Source organism: Sphaeramia orbicularis, chromosome 4, assembly GCF_902148855.1.
Source record: "Sphaeramia orbicularis chromosome 4, fSphaOr1.1, whole genome shotgun sequence".
Lineage (NCBI taxonomy): Eukaryota > Metazoa > Chordata > Actinopteri > Kurtiformes > Apogonidae > Sphaeramia > Sphaeramia orbicularis.
Window position 1 is genome coordinate 32,411,985 of NC_043960.1, and position 19,031 is coordinate 32,431,015.

A 19,031-nucleotide genomic window follows, 5' to 3' on the forward strand; every position below is an offset into this window, starting at 1 on the left:
ATTACACAGACCAAAAAAAAAAAAAAAAAGTACAATAGCTGAGTGTTTCAGGCTCGCTTCATTTTATAATGTCATTACCGTTACACTCGGCAAAATGAAGCAGCACGTCACGCAGCACACGAAAATGTTTCATTGAGTACAAAACTTGAAAAGAACCAGGTCAATGGAAAACCAAAAAAAAAAACACATGTACAGTGATTTACATTAATTCAATACACCATTGAAATCACACAGGGATAACTCGCTCTCTTGAACCAAACCAAAGCACTGTTATCACCGTCATGACATCCATTTACTTTGGATTCAGTGTGTGATTCATAACAGCTTTATTTAATAACCTGGCATGATGCGTGTGCAGCAGGTTCTTACTCTCAGATAACAATGGAAGGACACTAGTTTTTCTTTACGAGCATTTTTTTCTTCTTCAGTCATCCATCGGCTGTGCCACATATAGGTTTTCCTTTTTTTTTTTTAATCTCAATCCTCTAAAGTCTCTGTAATATTTAAGATTACACCTAAACACGTGGCTGATAGGTAATCGATTACCCATTCCAAATGAACAAACTTAGACAATGCAGGTGCAGGAGAAAAAAAGGGGAAGCGGAGAAATTGACCTGACCCTTTTCTTTGTGATGCTTTTCATGTACACAAACAAAATGAAGGCACATATTGATGAGAAGAGCACATGTGTGACTGAAATTAGTCTGAATACACACAGTTCGCTAAAGGACTAATTGTATATTATTTTTTATTTTTCCCCTTCTGATAACTCTTGGGTCATAACTAAAATACTTGTCTCACTTAGAGGACAAAATGGGCGGCAGAGTTTTCTGCACCTGCTTATGGAACCAAATTTCACATATACACATTTTTTGACTTTTCGAAAAGTCTTTAAAGAAAAGGCAGAAACTAAATGAGTAAAAATGGTCTCTTGGAATCTTCAAAAGTTAACAAATGAGAGGAGGGGGGAGCAGTGGTGAGATCGGCTGCCACGTTAATGCCATCTACAATGCTCCACGCTCAATATGCGTGTCATGTCTTGAATGAGAACCTATTCCTGATGGGCTTTTTGCTGTCTGAGATCTTTCCATGTCCTGCTGTCACGTGGGTCTGTCCGCTCTCAGGCAGATAAGGAGGGTGCCTGTGATTGTATACAGCAAATCATAGCACCAGATTCTGAGCAGCTCCTTCCCCCACCTTCAGAGGGGACAGTGGCGGCGAGAGGGGAGAGGGGTTGACTTCACGCCCGTTCTTTGCGCTTCAGTTTGGACGACTTCTTGACGGTGCCGTTCTTGTTGAGCAGCTTCAGGACTTTCTCTTTGTGGTCGAGCACTTTCATCATGGTGTCTCTGGCCTCGGTCACCTGATCCATCACCAGCTTACAGCGCTGCATGTTACCCTGCAGACAAACACGCTCTTTACACTTTGGAGAATCGAACAGTTGGTGATGTAGGAGCTTTTACAAACTAACAAAAATAACAAAATAACATAAGTGTGTTCAAAGCCAAGAATGAATGAATGAGTCTGATAAAGTCACAGTAATGACCCTTTTCCACTGCATGGTATCGGCTCGACTCGACTCGACTCTACACGGTTTGGTACAAATGCCGTTGCTTTTCCACTGCAATTGGTATCACCTTGGTGCGAATGAGATGGGTGTGGTAAGCGAGGACAACGTTGTTTTTAGGCAACATAAGTCTCACTTGGTGAACAGTAAACAGTAATAACAATGGACGACAATGAGGTGATGCTGTGCTTGTAGCTCAGTCTGTGGCTTTTTGTCACAGAAAAGGTGAAATGAGAGCCAGAAACAGATACAAGCAGCAAGACGAAACATGCTTGAAAAGCAAAGGACAGTTGTGAAAACCATACAGAAGTATGAAGCTGAAGACCAGCACATGTGACAACACTCACACTGACCAATCAGTGGCCGGCAGTGAAATTTCAGTGCCGACTCAGCCTGGATAGAACCTCACCAGAAGTGGTACGAAAAAAGAGTATGGTTACAAGGTACAATCCCCAATGGAAAAGCACTAAAACTGTGTAGAGTTGAGCAGAGTCGTGCTGGAAAGGTGCAGTGGAAAAGGGGCATAAAAGGGTAAAGACAAAAAAAAAAATACATGGCAGCATGTGAAACTTAACCACTTCTTTGAAAGGTGTACAATTAAACAAAATCCATTTTTTTAAGTGATTAATGTGAAATTTTGATGTAGTGTGAGGTCAGTCTGAGATCATTACACAATACAGCTACATTGCACCAACCAGGCTGAATTCAATCAAAGAATAAGTATAATGACAATTAAGCAAAAACAGATTTTAAAAAAAGACAGTGACAACTAAATCCAGATTTACAAATATAGCAGACCTCTGTTAGACAACTAAAGAACTAATCAGACAGCAAGTTTACTAATGTAACATTAATTAAATGGAATTTAATCGGTACGGAGATTGTTGTCTATTTACAATGAATTAATTAAAATAAATTTGTCTCTCAGGAAAGAAGAGTTTAACAGAATAGTGTGAGTAATTTACTTGTAAAAAGGCACAGCTGAGAAGCTCTAACTTCACCTTTGAGAAAAACTTGTAATAATAGAGAAATAATGCCAACTAATAAAACAGAAAAAAGGTACTAAGCAGGAAGTGGGAAAAAGACCGATAGCAAGGGACTGTTTGAGCCATTTTTGACATGACAGTTTGCAGATTTAATGCAGTCGTCTCTGAAGGGAAATTCAGCAGCTTCATAAAACTCAGTCTTTCCGTTAACTGCCTTTATCTCATCGTAAAAGGTCAGCCAAACCCAAAACCTAACATAAAAAATAAGTGACACAGAGACCAAACAAGCACTGCCCTCCTGTGGCTTTTTGCTGTTGACCTTCTACAAAATGACACAAGAACCATCTTTATGTTTTTCCAGTCATGTAGTAACTGCAGTAAACTGGATTCGTGTCTGTACCTGTATGAGCTCGTTGATTCTGTGAAGGTCATCATCGGCCCCTGCTCTCTTCTTTGGAATCAGGCCTTCTTGGAGGGTGGAGAGGCGGCTGTACACATCATGCTCCAAACTTGACTATAGGACAGACACATGTCATGGTGACAGTCACCAAATGGAAAAAAAAAAAAAAAAAACTCAAAGATTCCAGAGAAAATTACTGTGCATTTTATTTGATAACCCTCACAACCGACTGTACTCACCAACTGTCTGAGCTGAGCAGCACACAGGTGAATTTTCCATCCTTGTGCTCTACATGCTACTCCTCTCTGATTGGCCATATCCTGTAAGGTGCCTTTCTTCTCCTCTGTAACAGTTGTCAAAAGATAGCCATCATTCTCTTAGACTTATTTTACACGGTTACTCTGTGCCCAAACTGATACAGACAGTCTTTCCGGTTGTATAAAGAAAACCACTGACCTTTGACCCGGATGTCGCTGTACCTCTGGAAGTGGTGATAAGCGGCCTTCCAGGGGTTACGATAGTGACGTAAAAGAGTAACTGGTGGCCGAGGCCTGACTGGCACATAACGCACTCCTTCTTCATCTGAAGGAGTTGAAATTAGACAATGTCAGGGGAAAATAAACACAGAACATCCTCATTTTGATAGTAGAGGTGTTACCTACCGACGTATTCTCTCGGTGGAGACTCACGCCTCTCGGCCCGGCCAGTGATGGGCCTGCCCGGGGCCTTCTCTTCATCTGTGCTGTTGGTCTCCACCATCTCACTCTCCTCTGTAGATATAATGTGCTGCTGCTTCCGGGGCTTCTTCCTCGGGGAGGCCCCTGGGATCAGATCTCCTGTGGCTGGGGTGTTCAGGGTGGCTGCCTGAGTGGTGAGCGCTGGGGCTGATGACATACTCGCATTGGTATCTAATCGAGAAAATGCTCATATTATTCACTTGTGTGCATGTTTGTTAGATCACCTCAGACTGGCAGCAGAGTTTGTGTTTCTGCTGATCGGTTTCATGTTAGTATGGATCTGTAGTTCATTTTGGTTGATTAATACAAAACTGAAACTGAACTTGCAAATCTGCATTGAAAACTACGTTATATTAAAGTATATCATATACTTAATATATTATATGTTAAGTATATCTTATGATGAAACAGATGTTTTCACGATATTGACTTGTATGATTCCTGTGAAATAGAGAAGACAGAGACCCACACTACCTTTGCTTATTCATTGTTTTTACACAGGAAATCAGTTTAAAACAACAGGCAGAAAGGTTTTTAACACGATACCATGATGGCATGTGAAGATGACCTTTGACATTCTGGATACAAAGTGTCAAAAATGCCAAAAATGTTTTTTATGAGGCTACAGGTGACAAAAGGAACACAGAACCTTGACCAACAAAACATAATTATATAAAATAATACATCATTGAGTTTGTGGCAAATTTAAAGAGATGTCCTCAAGCCGTCTGAGATATTGTGTTGAGAATTTGATGGATGAATGGACATACGGACAACAAGAGAATATAACACGTCTGGCCCTGGCTACTGACTGAAGAGGTAGAATGAAACCAGCTAAAAATGCAAAAAGGATTATAACTTTGGTAATCATTAATTTCCCTTATCAAGTACCTAATGACACGTAGCAGATAAAGTCAATGCTCACCTGGCTGGGACGTGTCCATTGTCTCCACCTCCTGCTTGATCTTCACATCTGGGCAGGTGGAGCTGGCAGCACACGCCGCCGTGCTACTGGCTGCAGGCTGAGTGGGAGAGGCCACAGTGTTCGCCATTGAAGCTGGAACAGGGGGAGTTACGGCCATCGCTGCCGGCAGAGCTGAGAGGATGGTGGAGGGCTGGGAGGGGGGTACGGGCCCGGGGGTGGCCAGCATCGTGGGGATGGCCTGGCTGAGGTGTTGGGCATTTGTGGACACAGCCTGCTGCTCCCCGCCCTGAGAAGGCAGTGCTTCGACTGCAGCCATGACAGGAGGGGCCACCGCCATGTGCACCTCCGCTTTGGGTTTCACACTGGGACAGGAATTGAAAAGTGTCAGTTTACTGACTCATACCACAAGTGTAGCATGTTCATGACATGGATATGTATATGATGTGATCACTGTGGCAGAAGCTCACCCTGCAGGTCGGGGAGATCCTGCTCCTCTCACACCGCCCTCAATTCTGCCACTAGTGGGTTCACTGGGCTGAGTGGGGATCAGGTTTTTACGAACACAACTGAAACACAAAAATCAGACAAGTTTTGTTTGGTAAGAGAAAACAACTGAGACATCCAACTTGAAACTTTTCACCAGTAGTCAGAGCAAGAACAAAACCTTAAAACCCTAAATCCTCAAACGTAGGATCACTCTAGTTTGTAATGCTCAGTGCTACATTCAACTGCCTGAAAAAAAAAAAAAAAAAACTTTTTCCACAGATGACTTCAATGATTTTTTTAGGCTTATTATCCATTTCAGGAGGAATGGCTTACAATTTTGGGAGAAGCTTGCTACTAGTATAAGAGCTAATTGTCTTGTGCGGTGCGTCTAAATCTTCCAAAACCTGTTTCCTCTGCAAATGTTCATGCATAACTTAAGTGGCCCCATGGTCCGCCAGGCTCAGTTTACAGATCTGGCATGTGACAGTTTTCATGGTTGTGTCACATTCAAAATCGTCCAAAACTTTGGACCATAGCTTTACTTCAGCCGGTTTCTACTGTTACCTGTTCTGTTCCTGGTCATTAGTGTGCATGTGCTGTCAGTGACTTGGGAAAAGTGAGATGTTACTCTGAGCTACTTCAATTGGATATGGTGAAACATTATTTAGCATGGGATTGCACACTGTGGAGTACCCAGGATGACATCACCAATGACCCGTCGACTACTAAATTAATCATCAACTAATTTTTGTTGCAGCCCTAATTTGGTTCTTAATGAAACTATGAAAGTCCAAACAGAGAAACAATATACTGCAGAGCCCTGTCCAATTGAACTTTTTAAGAAACAATCATCTCCTGTTGTTCCTCACTCACCCTTCAGCAGTGGGTTTCTTGCGGAGGATGCTGGGTCTAGGAGAGGAGACCAAGGTGGGAGCTCCTCCTACTCCTCCCTGGTTGTGTGCCTGCACCATGGTGGCTACTGGCTGGGTGGTGCTGAATGTACTGCTGATAGGGCTAGCTACAAACCCATCGGCCAAAACAACCCCTGAATGAAATAAAGCATATATTAGGAACAGTCAAAAGCTCAGTGAGGCACTTACGAACATCACGCTGTTCCACTGAGGCTGCATTAGGTTAAATAATTACCAGGTTTTGCCTCAGACTGTGGTTGTTGTTGCTGCTGCTGAGTGACATTTGGTGTCTGCTGTATTCCTTGAGTGGTGATTGATGCAGATGTGTGCAGACCCTGCACTCCTATGGGGGCAGGCTGAATGCCCTGTGCAGCAATTGGAGCTGGCTGTATCCCTTGGGTGCTGATTTGTGCAGGGGGCAGCCCGATGCGATCCACTGCCATGAGCTGCATGTGGTTCAGATGGACAGTGGTGGCAACACCAACTCCTGGTTGAGTGGGCAGCGCTGAACTAGGAGCTTGAGGAGTAACTTATTGTGAGAGAAAATAACAGAGAATTAAACATTTTTTCAATATAGTCAACTGTCCAAACATTTATAGAAGTCCTTGAGCTATATGGCAAACTAAATCAGAGTGTATAGTGAGTTGCCCTGTAATTATCCTTCAATGGTAAGTGTTACACTAAACAAGTCAGTACATAATTGTCGCTGACAGCCAGTAAAACAAAACTGATTAGTGATGTTTACCAGGATATTGACGGATTGTAGACACAGAGCTGCTTATGGGGGTGTAGGTGTGTGTCAGAGGGTAAGATGAGGAGTAAGCCGGCAGGAAATACTGGAATTGCACCGGAACAGGAGGCCTGGGAAAAAAAGGGAAAAAAAAAAAAAAAAAATCAATTCAAAATTCAACATAATCTAAACAAAATATCTCAATGCTAATAACTTTTCACTGCACAATTTCCCTCACAATATTAGAAAATAATATTTTCAGTACTGTGTTTTGTAAGTACAATGATCAATACAAGTTTCACCAATAAGTAATCAATGTTTTTGAGTGAACACCTCTTTACAGATGCTTTGGTCAGTGTGTATTTTGTCACAATAGACTCCCCTCAAGTCAAGTTATGGCATCAGAATAGTGGATGTTGCACCTTTAAACCTTTCCCTGGACAAACACTGTGTACTAACCTATTGTCACTTCTTGCTTCCATTGTGACTGGGTTTGGTGATGACCGATGGCCTGAGATGGGAATAAGGTTTGCTCTCTCTCCAGGGTAGTCAGGCTGCACACGGGACGAAGAATGGGCAATTGGCTGAGGGACCACTTTAGCTGTGACACAAACAAAGCGACAGTTAAAATTTAAAAAGTCAAAAGAAACTGCACCAAGACTGATATGACCATGACCAATAGGATCAACTCACCGACAGGGATGGCAGAAGTGGTCACTGCTGTAGCGTGGGAGGAGTGTGATGCCATTGTCATGGTGACAATAGTGCTACTGGTCATTTGGGTATGTGGCACAGTGCCTAAATATCAAGGAGAAAAATTTGTATTTTATAGTAAAAATGGCTGTAGTTTTTGAACATAAAACTATTATTGTTAATGTTTTCAGCTCTGTGAGAATCAGTGGTTTAACACATCATCTATGCTAGGTGGTATAAAGTGTAGCAGAAATTATTAAATGCTTGAATGGCTGTAGCTTTCTGAATATTAATTTACAAAATAATTCAATACCTATTGTGGTGGTTGATGGCACAGTGTTTGTGGCAACAATTGGTGCCACAGTTGCTGCAGCTACTGGTGTCACAGTACTAAAAATAGACTTCTGTGAAAACAAAAACAAGACAAGGTATTACTTTCATTACTCCACAACTGACTTGATTCTTTATGCAAAGTGTCATCATGCCGCAGTCACCTGTGTCATAGTGTGCTGAGGCTGAGGCTTTGGAGCCCCAATTGCAGGGTGTGATGGCAGTGTGATCCGTGTGGCGGTGTCACGAGACGTCTGAGGCCTCTGAATACTGACTGCAGCCGGTGGGGGGTGAATGGTCAGGCCTGGACGCCTGGAAGAGTCAAAAACTCCAATTACTGATGCTGCTGTGTTACTGCATTTTCCAAAACACTGCACTATATTGCTACTTACCCATGAGCCACCTCTGTAGAGTGTGTAACAGTAGGACTGATAACAGGGGACTGAGTTCTAGTTGCTGTAATGGGAGCCACTACAGTTGGAAGCACAGCTGTAGAAGTTGTTACAGCAGGACGGGACTGTGGACAGAGCAATGGGTTACCATCACAAACAACATTACCTAATGACCAACACAGTGCTTCCACCTCTTCAACTCAAAGTACATCGGAATACCTGAATAGTTTGGTGGATGATGTGCTGTACTGTAGGTTGACCAGGGCCTGCACTTGCTCCAGTAGCTGGCCGCAGGACAGTTTTGGAGCTGGACATAACAGCAGCTGCAGCAGCCCCTACAGGTCAGAGGAAACACTCATAAAATTCACTTTTACAAATAAGTGGTATTATATTTTAAACTAAGACATCAAGCTTGGTATTCTGTACTTATTACTCTGTGTATACCTCGTGGTAAATGGGATGTGAAGGTCTGGGGAGGGACTGTAGGGGCTCCTATTTGCAGTGCAGGTGCACTCCCCCTAATGATCTGAATGTTAGCTGGCATCAGGTGGTGTAAGTTGCTGGAGTGGCCCTAGAAGAAAATGAAAACAACCCAAAATTAATTTGCCAGAGTAAAACTATTTTTCCACTAGATGGTGTCAGCTCATCTCTACTTGCATTTGGTATCAGACACTCCACTTTCATCTGTAGCTTCATTTCACACTGATGCCACATGAAACTGCAGATACTTTCGTTGGTCAACAAACAGAGGTAGTCTGCAGGTTTTGTGGGGTATCAAATACTCAGTGGTATAGCATAATGAATTAATCGAATATAGCTAAACGTACTACAGGCTACAAAGTAAAATATAATAACCTGTATATTTACAAGGAGATGGGTATTTTCAGACTCATCTCACATAATGATAGCTTAATGACAGCAACTCTTCTCTCTGACCAGCTACAGTCTGCAGTGTTTTCACATCTCCTTTTGGTATCACCTCAGCTCACTTGGAACAGAGATGATAGCAAAAGAGTATGAGGTAATCTAAACCAACAAAGTGAAAGTGCTACTGGGTCTTCTTAGTGATTATCCACAGGTGCTCTTTGGAAACTTGTGATGAAGACCGGAGGTCACAACACATTGGCTGTATTTTAAATGATTGCAATGGAGTAATAAAGGCATTTTACTTTTACACAAATCCTACAGTGTGCCTCGGAATATTTTTTTTTTTAAATCTTGCATGTTAATGCGGATTTTTTTTTTTTTTTTGACTCCAAATAGTATGAGGTAATATCTGAGATTTTTTGCCCAATAAAATACTAAAAAGGACAAGTAGAGTCAAGTCAAGCCAGCACCATGCACCAGCAATTGCAAGAGCAATTTTCCCCAATGGCCACAATGAACTCACCTGCTGACCACTAATGGTTGCCACTGGTATAGATGGTGTTGTAGCAATACTGCTCTCTATGGTGACAGTAATGTGTCCAGGCACCTTGGGGATATGAGCCTGGTTGGAGGCTGGTGCTGGGGCAATAAGACGACTTGGCATAGGTGATTTCAGAACAGCCTAAAGAATAAGAAAAAAAAAGCCAAAAAAAAAAAAAGATATTTTTTATTCCACTTGGAAGTTGGTGTAGTAAACAATCACAGTTTACTAAAGCCAACTTAATGCATAAAAAACTTTAAAGAGTCTCAATAGAACTGGATCCTGTCATGTTAAGCCCAGGTCAGACCAAAGACTTGTGAGAAAACAAAGATGTTTTAGAACAAATGTTTTAGATAAATGTTGCAGTAGTGAAAACTGGTCCATCTCAGTGTGACTCAAGCTGGCTGAAAGCATCACCTTCAGCTCAGTTTGCAACATTGCCTTTCTTTTCAGAATGTGGTACTATACAGTAACCAAGAAGCAAAGCGCTACTATCACCTATTCATACAGTACTCCCCTGTCTTTTGTTAGCTACTGTTTTCATTCGTCTGGTTTGACACCTACTCTAAATGATGAAAGTGATTCTGTACTTGAGTACTTCACATTCAACTGAAACATGCAAGTCACTATCTTCATTCACATTCCAAGGCAATACACATTATATTCCCATGCAGTAACAGCCTGAAAAGTCAGCAGTTAGAACAGAAGTACGGAGAATTATTGCTATGGAAACAACACTGTGCTGTCAAGTAAATGCAAGTTTAAATTCAGCTTGTCATGAATCTTTGGTCTGAACAAGTCTTTAGGGCTGTTTTCCATCATTAGGTTTTCTTGAGCTAAATGAAATTGTTAGTTACAGTCAGGTGTGCTCCCAGATGAATATATTGGAAAACTCCACACAGACAGGCCCAATAAAGGAAACTTGGAACTATCACAGTAGGGTATAAAGTAGACATGAAAGCAAGAATCTCTAGAGTCAATATTTCTTAAGTCGACATACTGTACATGCTTCGTAGAGACTCTCAGCTGTAGACTATGAATCTATATAGAAAGCTTGCAGAAGGTTTAAGAGTTACAAACATTATAATTACCTTCATCTGTCCCTCAGTGAGGACTGCAGACTGGGCCTGTGCTAGGTGAACAGAGGGGGCAGGTACAGTCACAGGTATGCCAGGCTGGAGAGGCACAGGCTGGGGAGCAGCTTGTGGTTGACCGTGAGTCTGTACTTGAGGATAAGGTCTAACCACCATGGTCTCCTGTTTGTCATCTCTGAATGCCAAGTTTGCACCAGTCCCAGCGGGAGGATGATCCTGCTGTCCATGTTCAGCATCTCGACTGCTGTCTGCATCTGCACCAGCTGAAGTCAGAAACCCTTTAATTTAGCACTAATATTAAAGATATTTTGAGCATTTTTGTAGTCATTTCAGTTATGGTCACTTACCTGGTGGGTTTGACGGCTGACTGACAGAAACCAGATTTCCACCTGCAGGGATCTGAGGTGTTCCCCCACTGGAAGCAGGCAACCCGTGTCGTGGAAATTGCTGGGAACTCATTGCAAATATTTATGACCTGAAATAGATTAACGGTCATCATTAGTTCTAGGGTTACACACATTTAAATCTAATTTATGATAAAAGTTGGCAACTGCAAATTACATAGCAAGCATGTCAAGTACATGTGAAAAAGAAATGAAAATAAAAGGCAAGCAAGTTAACCCTTGACAGGCATTGCAAGTACACAAACAGGCTAAATATAAAAGGTAAATGGACTGCAGCTTTCAAGGCGCTGACGGTGACGAAGTACTGCGGGACATCGTAAACAGCTAGCGGGGCACCGGATAAGTCAGTACAATTAACCAACAAGTTTTATTATTTACGAATATAAATACTTAATCAAACACATAGTATAAACCTCACGACAGATGCGTTTGAGTGAACCTCTGACATTATTTAGGAATACCTACAGACACTAACGATTTACTCGACGACAACAGTACCGTTATAGTTACATTCTAAATACAAAGTTCACAGAGGAGTACAAATTAAGCTTTTGGTTATCTACATTAACTTCACCAAATGCGACATTTACTCTGTCAAATGATGTATGCAGCGTCCGCTGTTTTTAGTTCGGTAACCTTAAACTAAAAAGCTACCTTGTTAGCTAGCTCTGTTAGCTAGCTGCAGGCTAATGCTACTACTGCTAACCCTGATGCCGCCTGCTTTTCATGCAAAATCCTGAACTTTTACATAATTAAAACGTCATAAACTTTACATGGCTGTACAACAAAAACGCTTCTACATGTGTGCAGTCGTTACCGTATAGTGGAGTTACTAAGCAATGGTCGTTTTTTTGATTATATTTTTTTCCATTCGCCTTTTCTTTTTTCCAACATGTAAGCCGGAAGAACGCTTAAGAGGAACCGGACCTCCCTGCTCCGATTGACCAATCGGGGAAGAGTCTGCCAGATCACTGACCAATCGGAGCAGGGGAAATATTTTGTCCAACCTGAAACCACAGAACTACACCAAATGAGAAAGGCACTCTGCAGGAGCCAATGGGATGGAGAGTATACAACCACGTGACTGGTAAGTGCTGCAGAACAACAATGGTACAATAATATCTGAGTTTGTTTCAGGTTGATTTTAGTGTAATCTTATATAGATTCCTGTTGGTTCCTCAGAATGATCAAAAATAGTCCACATTATTTGGCGGTAAATATCGATTGCAGTATGCACAACGTATTTAAAGTTTGTTCTAATAGTAGGATACTTTACGTCAGTTAAGTTAGGTGCAAGCTACGCGTCCCACATTGCAGATCTCTATTTTTAATCAATTATCAATGTTTAAAAGTTAAAGCTCCATAAAATCATATAAGAGTTTTCTTTTTTTAAGTTCTTTATTCGCAGCTGGTTCACAGGACTGAAGGTTTGCGGCACATCCAGTCAAACTGTACCGCCGCCGCTCCTCGTCTGTCATGTGACCATCTCCCGCGTTTCCACAGTGAAGCTCCCACCGCTCCTCCTGCCTGAAGGAGGTCCAACTGATACACCAGTAATACTTCCACTGAAACACTAGAGAGCAGTAGCAAACCATGGGAATATGATAGAATCAGTGAGGTCGGAGGGCGAGCACAACTTGCCTGTGTGATCAGAAGTAAATTTTCTGCAGAAGACATTTTCACAAAACATAGTAATATAATAAAGCACATGCCTCATTATTTAAAGTAATAATGTATGTCTTAACTCTAATAAATTACTTAACACTATCATAAAATAATGAGTCAAAATTTCAAAATATGTTTCAAAGGCTTCTCAACTTTGCATTTTCGCCATATTTTTTTCATACCTTTTTGCTCTAATTGAGTCGATTACACTTTTTACACTGCCACATAGTTGAAAGACTTGCAAAAATATGTAATGGCTGTAATTATGAATTGCATTTTTAGACTTCTCTTGCCAGTTTAATTGCAGCATTTTCCCAACTCAGCTTTGTCTTTGTAATGTCTCAGTAACACCACCAATGTTATTTTCTCAGACTTTAGCTCCTCCAGACTTTTTTTGCAGGCTAAACTGAATTTAATGCAGGGTGGAAGTTCCCTTGTGCAGAGTACAACACTAACCTTGTCAGTAATAACGGGTTTATAGATTATATGTATTTGCATCTAAATTTGCGGATTCCACAGTGTCAAAGGTCATGTCATTTCAACAGTCAAACATGGAGTCACTTGACAGGGGTCTTCTGTTAGATCCCATTTGTAACTTTGACAGCTTCAGTTTAAGCATTTCATCAGTAATTCACATCTACAGTACATTTAACAGTGCAACAGAAAAGCACTCCCTGTGGGTATTCAGTAGGGTTGTTTGAGTCAGAAAGGTCTGACTAAAAAAGCAATATCCATTTAATTATCCACTATATTTAGAATATTCTTGCATACAGGGAACTGATGCCCTCAAACTTCTTAAACCTATCTTCACTGTCAAAAAATCTGCAAGGTTTTGTGTCACAGTAGATAGCCAATCAAGGCAACACTTCTACGAGACAAAATCACTGTCTTTGTGCATGTCCAATGGTTCAGAAAACAGCTTCAGTTCAAACTCTGAAAATGAATGAGGTTTGTGGATCTGCCTGAAGGACAGGTGGACTGAATACTTCTAATGGAATCAGATTTTTTTTTAAACAGAAGTTTCATGTCGTAGACTTGTGCTAAATGTGGCAGTGGAGGGTTGAGCCATAGTCACGTGTATATTGTACAGTTTTACAGTATTGGGTAATACAGCTCAAGAAACATGTTTTATTCTTCATTATCACTTTAACTATTCAGTTTCCAAGAAGAAGGCAAATATCTTCCACATAGAATTCAGTTGCAAACCAACTCCATCACAAACCTCAAAGAAGCAAGTGCAAAAAATTATGCATTGAAACTTTAAAGGTGAGAACTGAACACATTCATTTGTTTCTGATTTCCACCTGTGGGTACTTTTCACTCAATCGTCTTTGAAAAATTAAAACCAAATAAGATCTACTACAGTATATGCTGCACAGATCTACAGACAGCCACTGAGTACATCATCATCTAAATACACCTGGGCTGTAAAAGCTTATATAAAACATTCCTGCATGCTGAGGCATGGCCACTAAATTCCCCAGCTGTGCTCACTCACTCACATACACCTGTTGGTATGTTGGTTTAACTGGGAACTTGTGAAACCCTCATAACAATCATTCTTAGGATATTATTGCTGAGTAGCAAAGAAAATTATGTGGGTTCTCATGAAATAAGAGGAATTTATTTTTAGTAGTAGGTCTAAGTCAAGGTGAATAAAATGTCCGCACATAAATCTAATCTGATACAAGTAACAACGTGTATCTGCTGACAGGGGATTTTTCAGGGAAACATATTGCCTGTGGCTCTGGTACTGTCATTTGATGTCGATAAAAACCAAAGAATAAACAAACATAACTTCTCACCAGATCTGCTAAAAAAATCATTTAACAGTAGCAAAAACACAATCTCCATCTCTCTCTGATTACTAATTTGTCTGTTCTGTTTATTACTCATTTGTAGATTTTATGGTCTTCTCACTGGTAACCTCCACCTGGCTGATGTCTGATTTTCAGCGCTGATTCAGGTGTTCCCATTGTCTGTGGCTGAGCCTAGAGCTCATCCTCTACAGCACGTCTCTCTGTTGCTTCAGACACCAAACATTTTGACTCATTCACTCATTCCTTTCCTACTGTGAATCAGCTTTTCTGCTTTGTGCAGCTCGTTGATTCAAACAGCTGTGGTAAAATCCTTGACTGAGAAAGTCCCAAATGAAGTGCATTTCACAGACCTCAGATACGTCATCATCAGCAACACTGCAAGTCTATGCCCTAGTTCATTATTTGAGGACAGTGTGACTAATTGTAAATGCAGTGTTAATGTATGGTGAACATGTCAGTTTATACTCAGTAGACACAGACACATTTACAAAGCTTCATTTTGAGCTGTTACAGACCGCCTCACAAATGTAAAATTTTAGCTTTTAGTTGGTCAACACAAGCATCTGTGGGAAATATTTTGAGCTGCTAAAAGGTATTTAACTGTTTTCCTGATGTATATGCTGACTAGTATTCCATTTTGACCTTGGCTGGTCACATTAAAGCTGCAGGGCTTGATAGTTTTTAGTGTCATTGGTTCAAAAATACCACAATTACCTTCCAGTATATTGTAATTTGGAGTGGTCAACAACATAATACTTCTGCATTTAATCTTTGCTTATGTTTTTAGGCTGTAGAAAATCTACCACATCACACTCATATTTGAGCTAATCACACTTTTTTTCAGACACGTAAAGAGGATATCTATGTTCGACACTGATTACCACACAAATACCAGTTGTAATCAGATGTAATTTCTAAGCTTGGAATAATGGCTTAACTTTTCTAGAACAGCATGAAATTACTGTCATCTGTATTTATACCCAGCCTGGCCAAAAAGTGCCCCACCTGGATTTAAATAAAGCCAACAGTTCAAACCCATCCATTGGATAATTATTGCAGCCATTACAATGTTTCAGCTGCAACGTGTTCTTTAAACCTGACTGATGCAAGGAGTAGCTTCTCATTTCTTAAACAACCATCAGTTTGCTAGAGAGCATAAAGGCTGGACAATGTCAGGATTCATTATGTTGAAAGAGTGATTCAAGGAGGATCAGACATCATTTAAAATATGGACTGGCCTCCACAGAGTCCACAGAGAAGACTTTACACAGTGGTCTGATTCTCCCATCAACGATAAAAGATCTAGGCAAAGCTAAAGGCAGTCCAGCAAGTAAGATTTATTTATTTATTTATTGCCAAGGCAGTGTGTTTATTCTTCTGATTTGGACAAAAGAGCTGCAAAGAACCTGTGTATTTTCTAATGTTTTCTCCCCTGATTTTGTCTCTTATTCTGAGTTTTTCATCAAAAATGGTAATTTATTTTTTTTTTAAATTAAAGTGCAAATATGCCCAGACAAGCAAGTGCAATGCTATGTTAAGGGTGAGGATTGTAGTTTCCTCACTAGCTTGAAAGCCAGTAACACTTTTTATTTTAAAACTGTCATTCTGTCATCGTGTCATGTTTAATCTTTCATGATCATTGCTTTGTAAAATATTGAACCAATTCATGATTTGCTTTGTATTTTCCCACACCAAATCTTAAGACCTCTGTCTAAGGTTCTTTCCTGTCAATTTCACTAAAAGGTTAAGTCCCAAATAATGTAGAGGTGAAATCCAAGTAGAGTCTCAAAAGTCACACAGTCATATTTGCCATTCCAACTCCTCTAGAAATTTAAGTAAAACAGAACCAGTCACAACTTAATTATCAAGGCTAAATAACAAGCGATGCATTTTCCCCACAGCTGCCTCTACAATTAAGCAAATATGGGGCAAATATTAAACATAATCATTAAAGTGGAGTAAAGGAGCTGCATAAGTCAAGTGGGAGGACTGTGAGGTTAATGATAATGGGATGGACAGGACAGGTGCGGCGGCGTTGGTGCTCCTCAACCGCAGAAAACACCTTCATACAGACACAATGTCACCACCAACAGGGAGTCAAAAACTTGGTTGAAGTGTCTTTCTATTTGCTTCATCTCTGTAACAGCCCTAAAATTAGAGGACGGTGCCCTGATTTATGTGGAAAAGAAAAGGGGGTGGGGGCACATTCCATGACTGCTGTAGGCAGGAAGTTTTGGAATCTCCATGGAAATTAAGGCAAAACACAGAGCTCCACCGTTATTTTTCCAAGTGTTTCTCACAGGCTGTTGGGACAAAATATGCTCAAATGCCTCCAAAAACAGACAGATGATTTGTTTCCAATTGCTCTACTTTTTGCTGTACGGCATACTAATGTTCCCATATTATTGTATGAAGTGTGAATGCGTCTGAAAAAGTAGTAATTGCAGAGGCAAGATGATAAAAAACAGAAAAAATCAGGAAGGAATCAGAATGTAAACACCACATCTTAAAAAAGGATCCCATTATTTCACATGACTATAGTTTACTGAGACTGTAAAACAAACAACAAATCTCTTTATTATGTATAAGCATCCTTTACCAACATCTGTTTTTGATCCCCTGTGACTGATGTTGTGGTCAAGTGCGAATCACTGATGGTTGCTGGAAGTCAAAGTGGTGAAATCATGGTGATAAATGCATCAGTCCTGACAACGAGCACAAAACTCCTGCAGGACTCCAGATGTGTATGGAATGCATACACGTTCATGACGAGAACGATGATAATGATGCGTTAGTGGCGCATAAGCATTACCCAGGAATGAATCTCCTGCAAAGCTGTTCAAACTTAGGACTGCCTGGAGTCACGTAATCCTAACCTTTCACCCACACAACCCCCAGTGTATCTTGCAGCAGGGGTTCTTGTCTTGCAAGTACAGACATTAGAGGCAGGATGAAAAATCTGAAATATGATCTGCCTGTGTGCACATGGGACGAAAATAATGGCACAATTGTACAAGTTATTTCACTGCACAAAAGGAATTTAACAAATGGACATTCATCATTTCAACTTTTCAGAGCTGAGAAACATGGCATTCAGCTACAACAAGTAAAGGCAGCAGGAAGAAAATGTGTGGCATTTATGGAATGTCATCTCCAGCTTAACAAGGGGAACAAGGAAGGTTAAAATATTTACATTAAAAGTAAACGTTTGCAAAAGAATTTGTGCATGTGAAGGCTGGAGGGACCAGCATGAAAACCTTGTGGAAATCACAGAGAGAAAATATACAAAAGAACTGCCAACAGCAATGAAGAATCCCATATTTCATTTCTGATCATTCAGGCAGAAAGTTACAGTTTGTTAGTTTTAAGTTTAATGATAGTCGCTCATATTTTCAGAATTCATACTGCATCTGTGTCAGCGGCAGGTCTGAAATTTCACATCATGTTAAATCTTCTGATGATCATGAGACAAGATACAGTTCCAAATATTGCTCAGTTTCTTTTTCTTGGAATATCTTGCAGAGCAGAAAACCTGGCAAAACCACAACGTTTGTTCAAGGTGAGAGAGTCATTTGCATCAATAAGAAAAAAAACAGATCATCAGAGTCATGACAAGGCAAGAGAAATATGTGATGTCGATCTATGAAAAAGAGAATCTAAAATCTTGGCACATGTGCATCTGTTTTTGGGTTGTGGACACTGAGGTAATGGCTCTGCAGGAGGTTTGAGGTTTTACTTTATGACTTAGTTCTTAGATGGGTTGAAAAATTATGTCTTATCAAAACACAAATTAACCAGTTGGCGCTAAAAGGAAATAAAGACATTTGAAATATGTTGTTTGTGGTTTCCTTCATATCAACTGCTTTCAACCAGGAACCAACCAGGAAATGTGTCTTCCCAAATACAGCTGCAGTTCCCCATTCTGAACTTTCTCTCTCACTTTCACTGACTTTTAATGTGGTTACTGTCAGAATCCTGAAGATAAACATTCAGTTATAATATCAAAGCAACACCCCACATTTTTCAAGGTCAAAAGGACAGAAAAAAACACAGCATTAATGCTAAATTATACAACATATGCTCAGCTTTTTAGCTGTTTCCACTAATCTCTGGAGAAAAATTCTGAGTGCTAATGGCCACGTTTTCATCAGATATTAAGAGATTTCAATTCTGTAACTTTTTTTTTTCTTTTTTTTTTTCTTTTTATGAAAGATTAGTTGAAGTGATGCATGACAAAAAACCCTAAAAAAAATTACGTTAAGAATAAGATGACACACTGCAGAGCTTAGAGGAGCCAAAAGGTCTGATCAAAATGAGTTTGCCCTGTTATGTAAAATATGAAAATAAGCTTTTGCCCTTAAAGTTGGAATAATTTTGTTTTCGGACACATTCCTCTTTTTATTCCTTTTTATATTCATCAGTAATCGCCTTTGACCAGGTGTAATGATTACATATGTGTCCATGTTACACTTTATCTATCAAC

The 19,031-nt window shown here is 40.3% G+C and overlaps 2 protein-coding genes across 2 annotated transcripts in view; both read right to left on the reverse strand.

The window, feature by feature from the left end:
* Positions 1–432, reverse strand: part of myo7ba (myosin VIIBa) — a 33,977-nt gene extending 33,545 nt beyond the window's left edge. The window contains exon 1 of the mRNA XM_030132756.1: positions 370–432. Coding sequence (XP_029988616.1) covers positions 370–432 — 63 coding nt within the window. The remainder of the gene's footprint in view (positions 1–369) is intronic.
* Positions 388–12,004, reverse strand: sap130a (Sin3A-associated protein a). The gene is made up of 21 exons (XM_030132682.1): positions 11,881–12,004; positions 11,007–11,134; positions 10,657–10,922; positions 9,548–9,706; positions 8,602–8,728; positions 8,377–8,492; positions 8,158–8,282; positions 7,930–8,077; positions 7,749–7,839; positions 7,436–7,540; positions 7,202–7,343; positions 6,758–6,873; positions 6,248–6,541; positions 5,975–6,146; positions 5,083–5,181; positions 4,616–4,977; positions 3,616–3,861; positions 3,410–3,535; positions 3,193–3,296; positions 2,954–3,067; positions 388–1,399 (listed from the first exon to the last, which is right to left on the reverse strand). Exons 2-21 carry the CDS (start codon positions 11,116–11,118, stop codon positions 1,241–1,243), a joined length of 3,183 nt encoding a protein of 1,060 aa, XP_029988542.1. The 5' UTR covers positions 11,119–11,134; positions 11,881–12,004; the 3' UTR covers positions 388–1,240.
* Between the last annotated feature and the right edge of the window lie 7,027 nt (positions 12,005–19,031).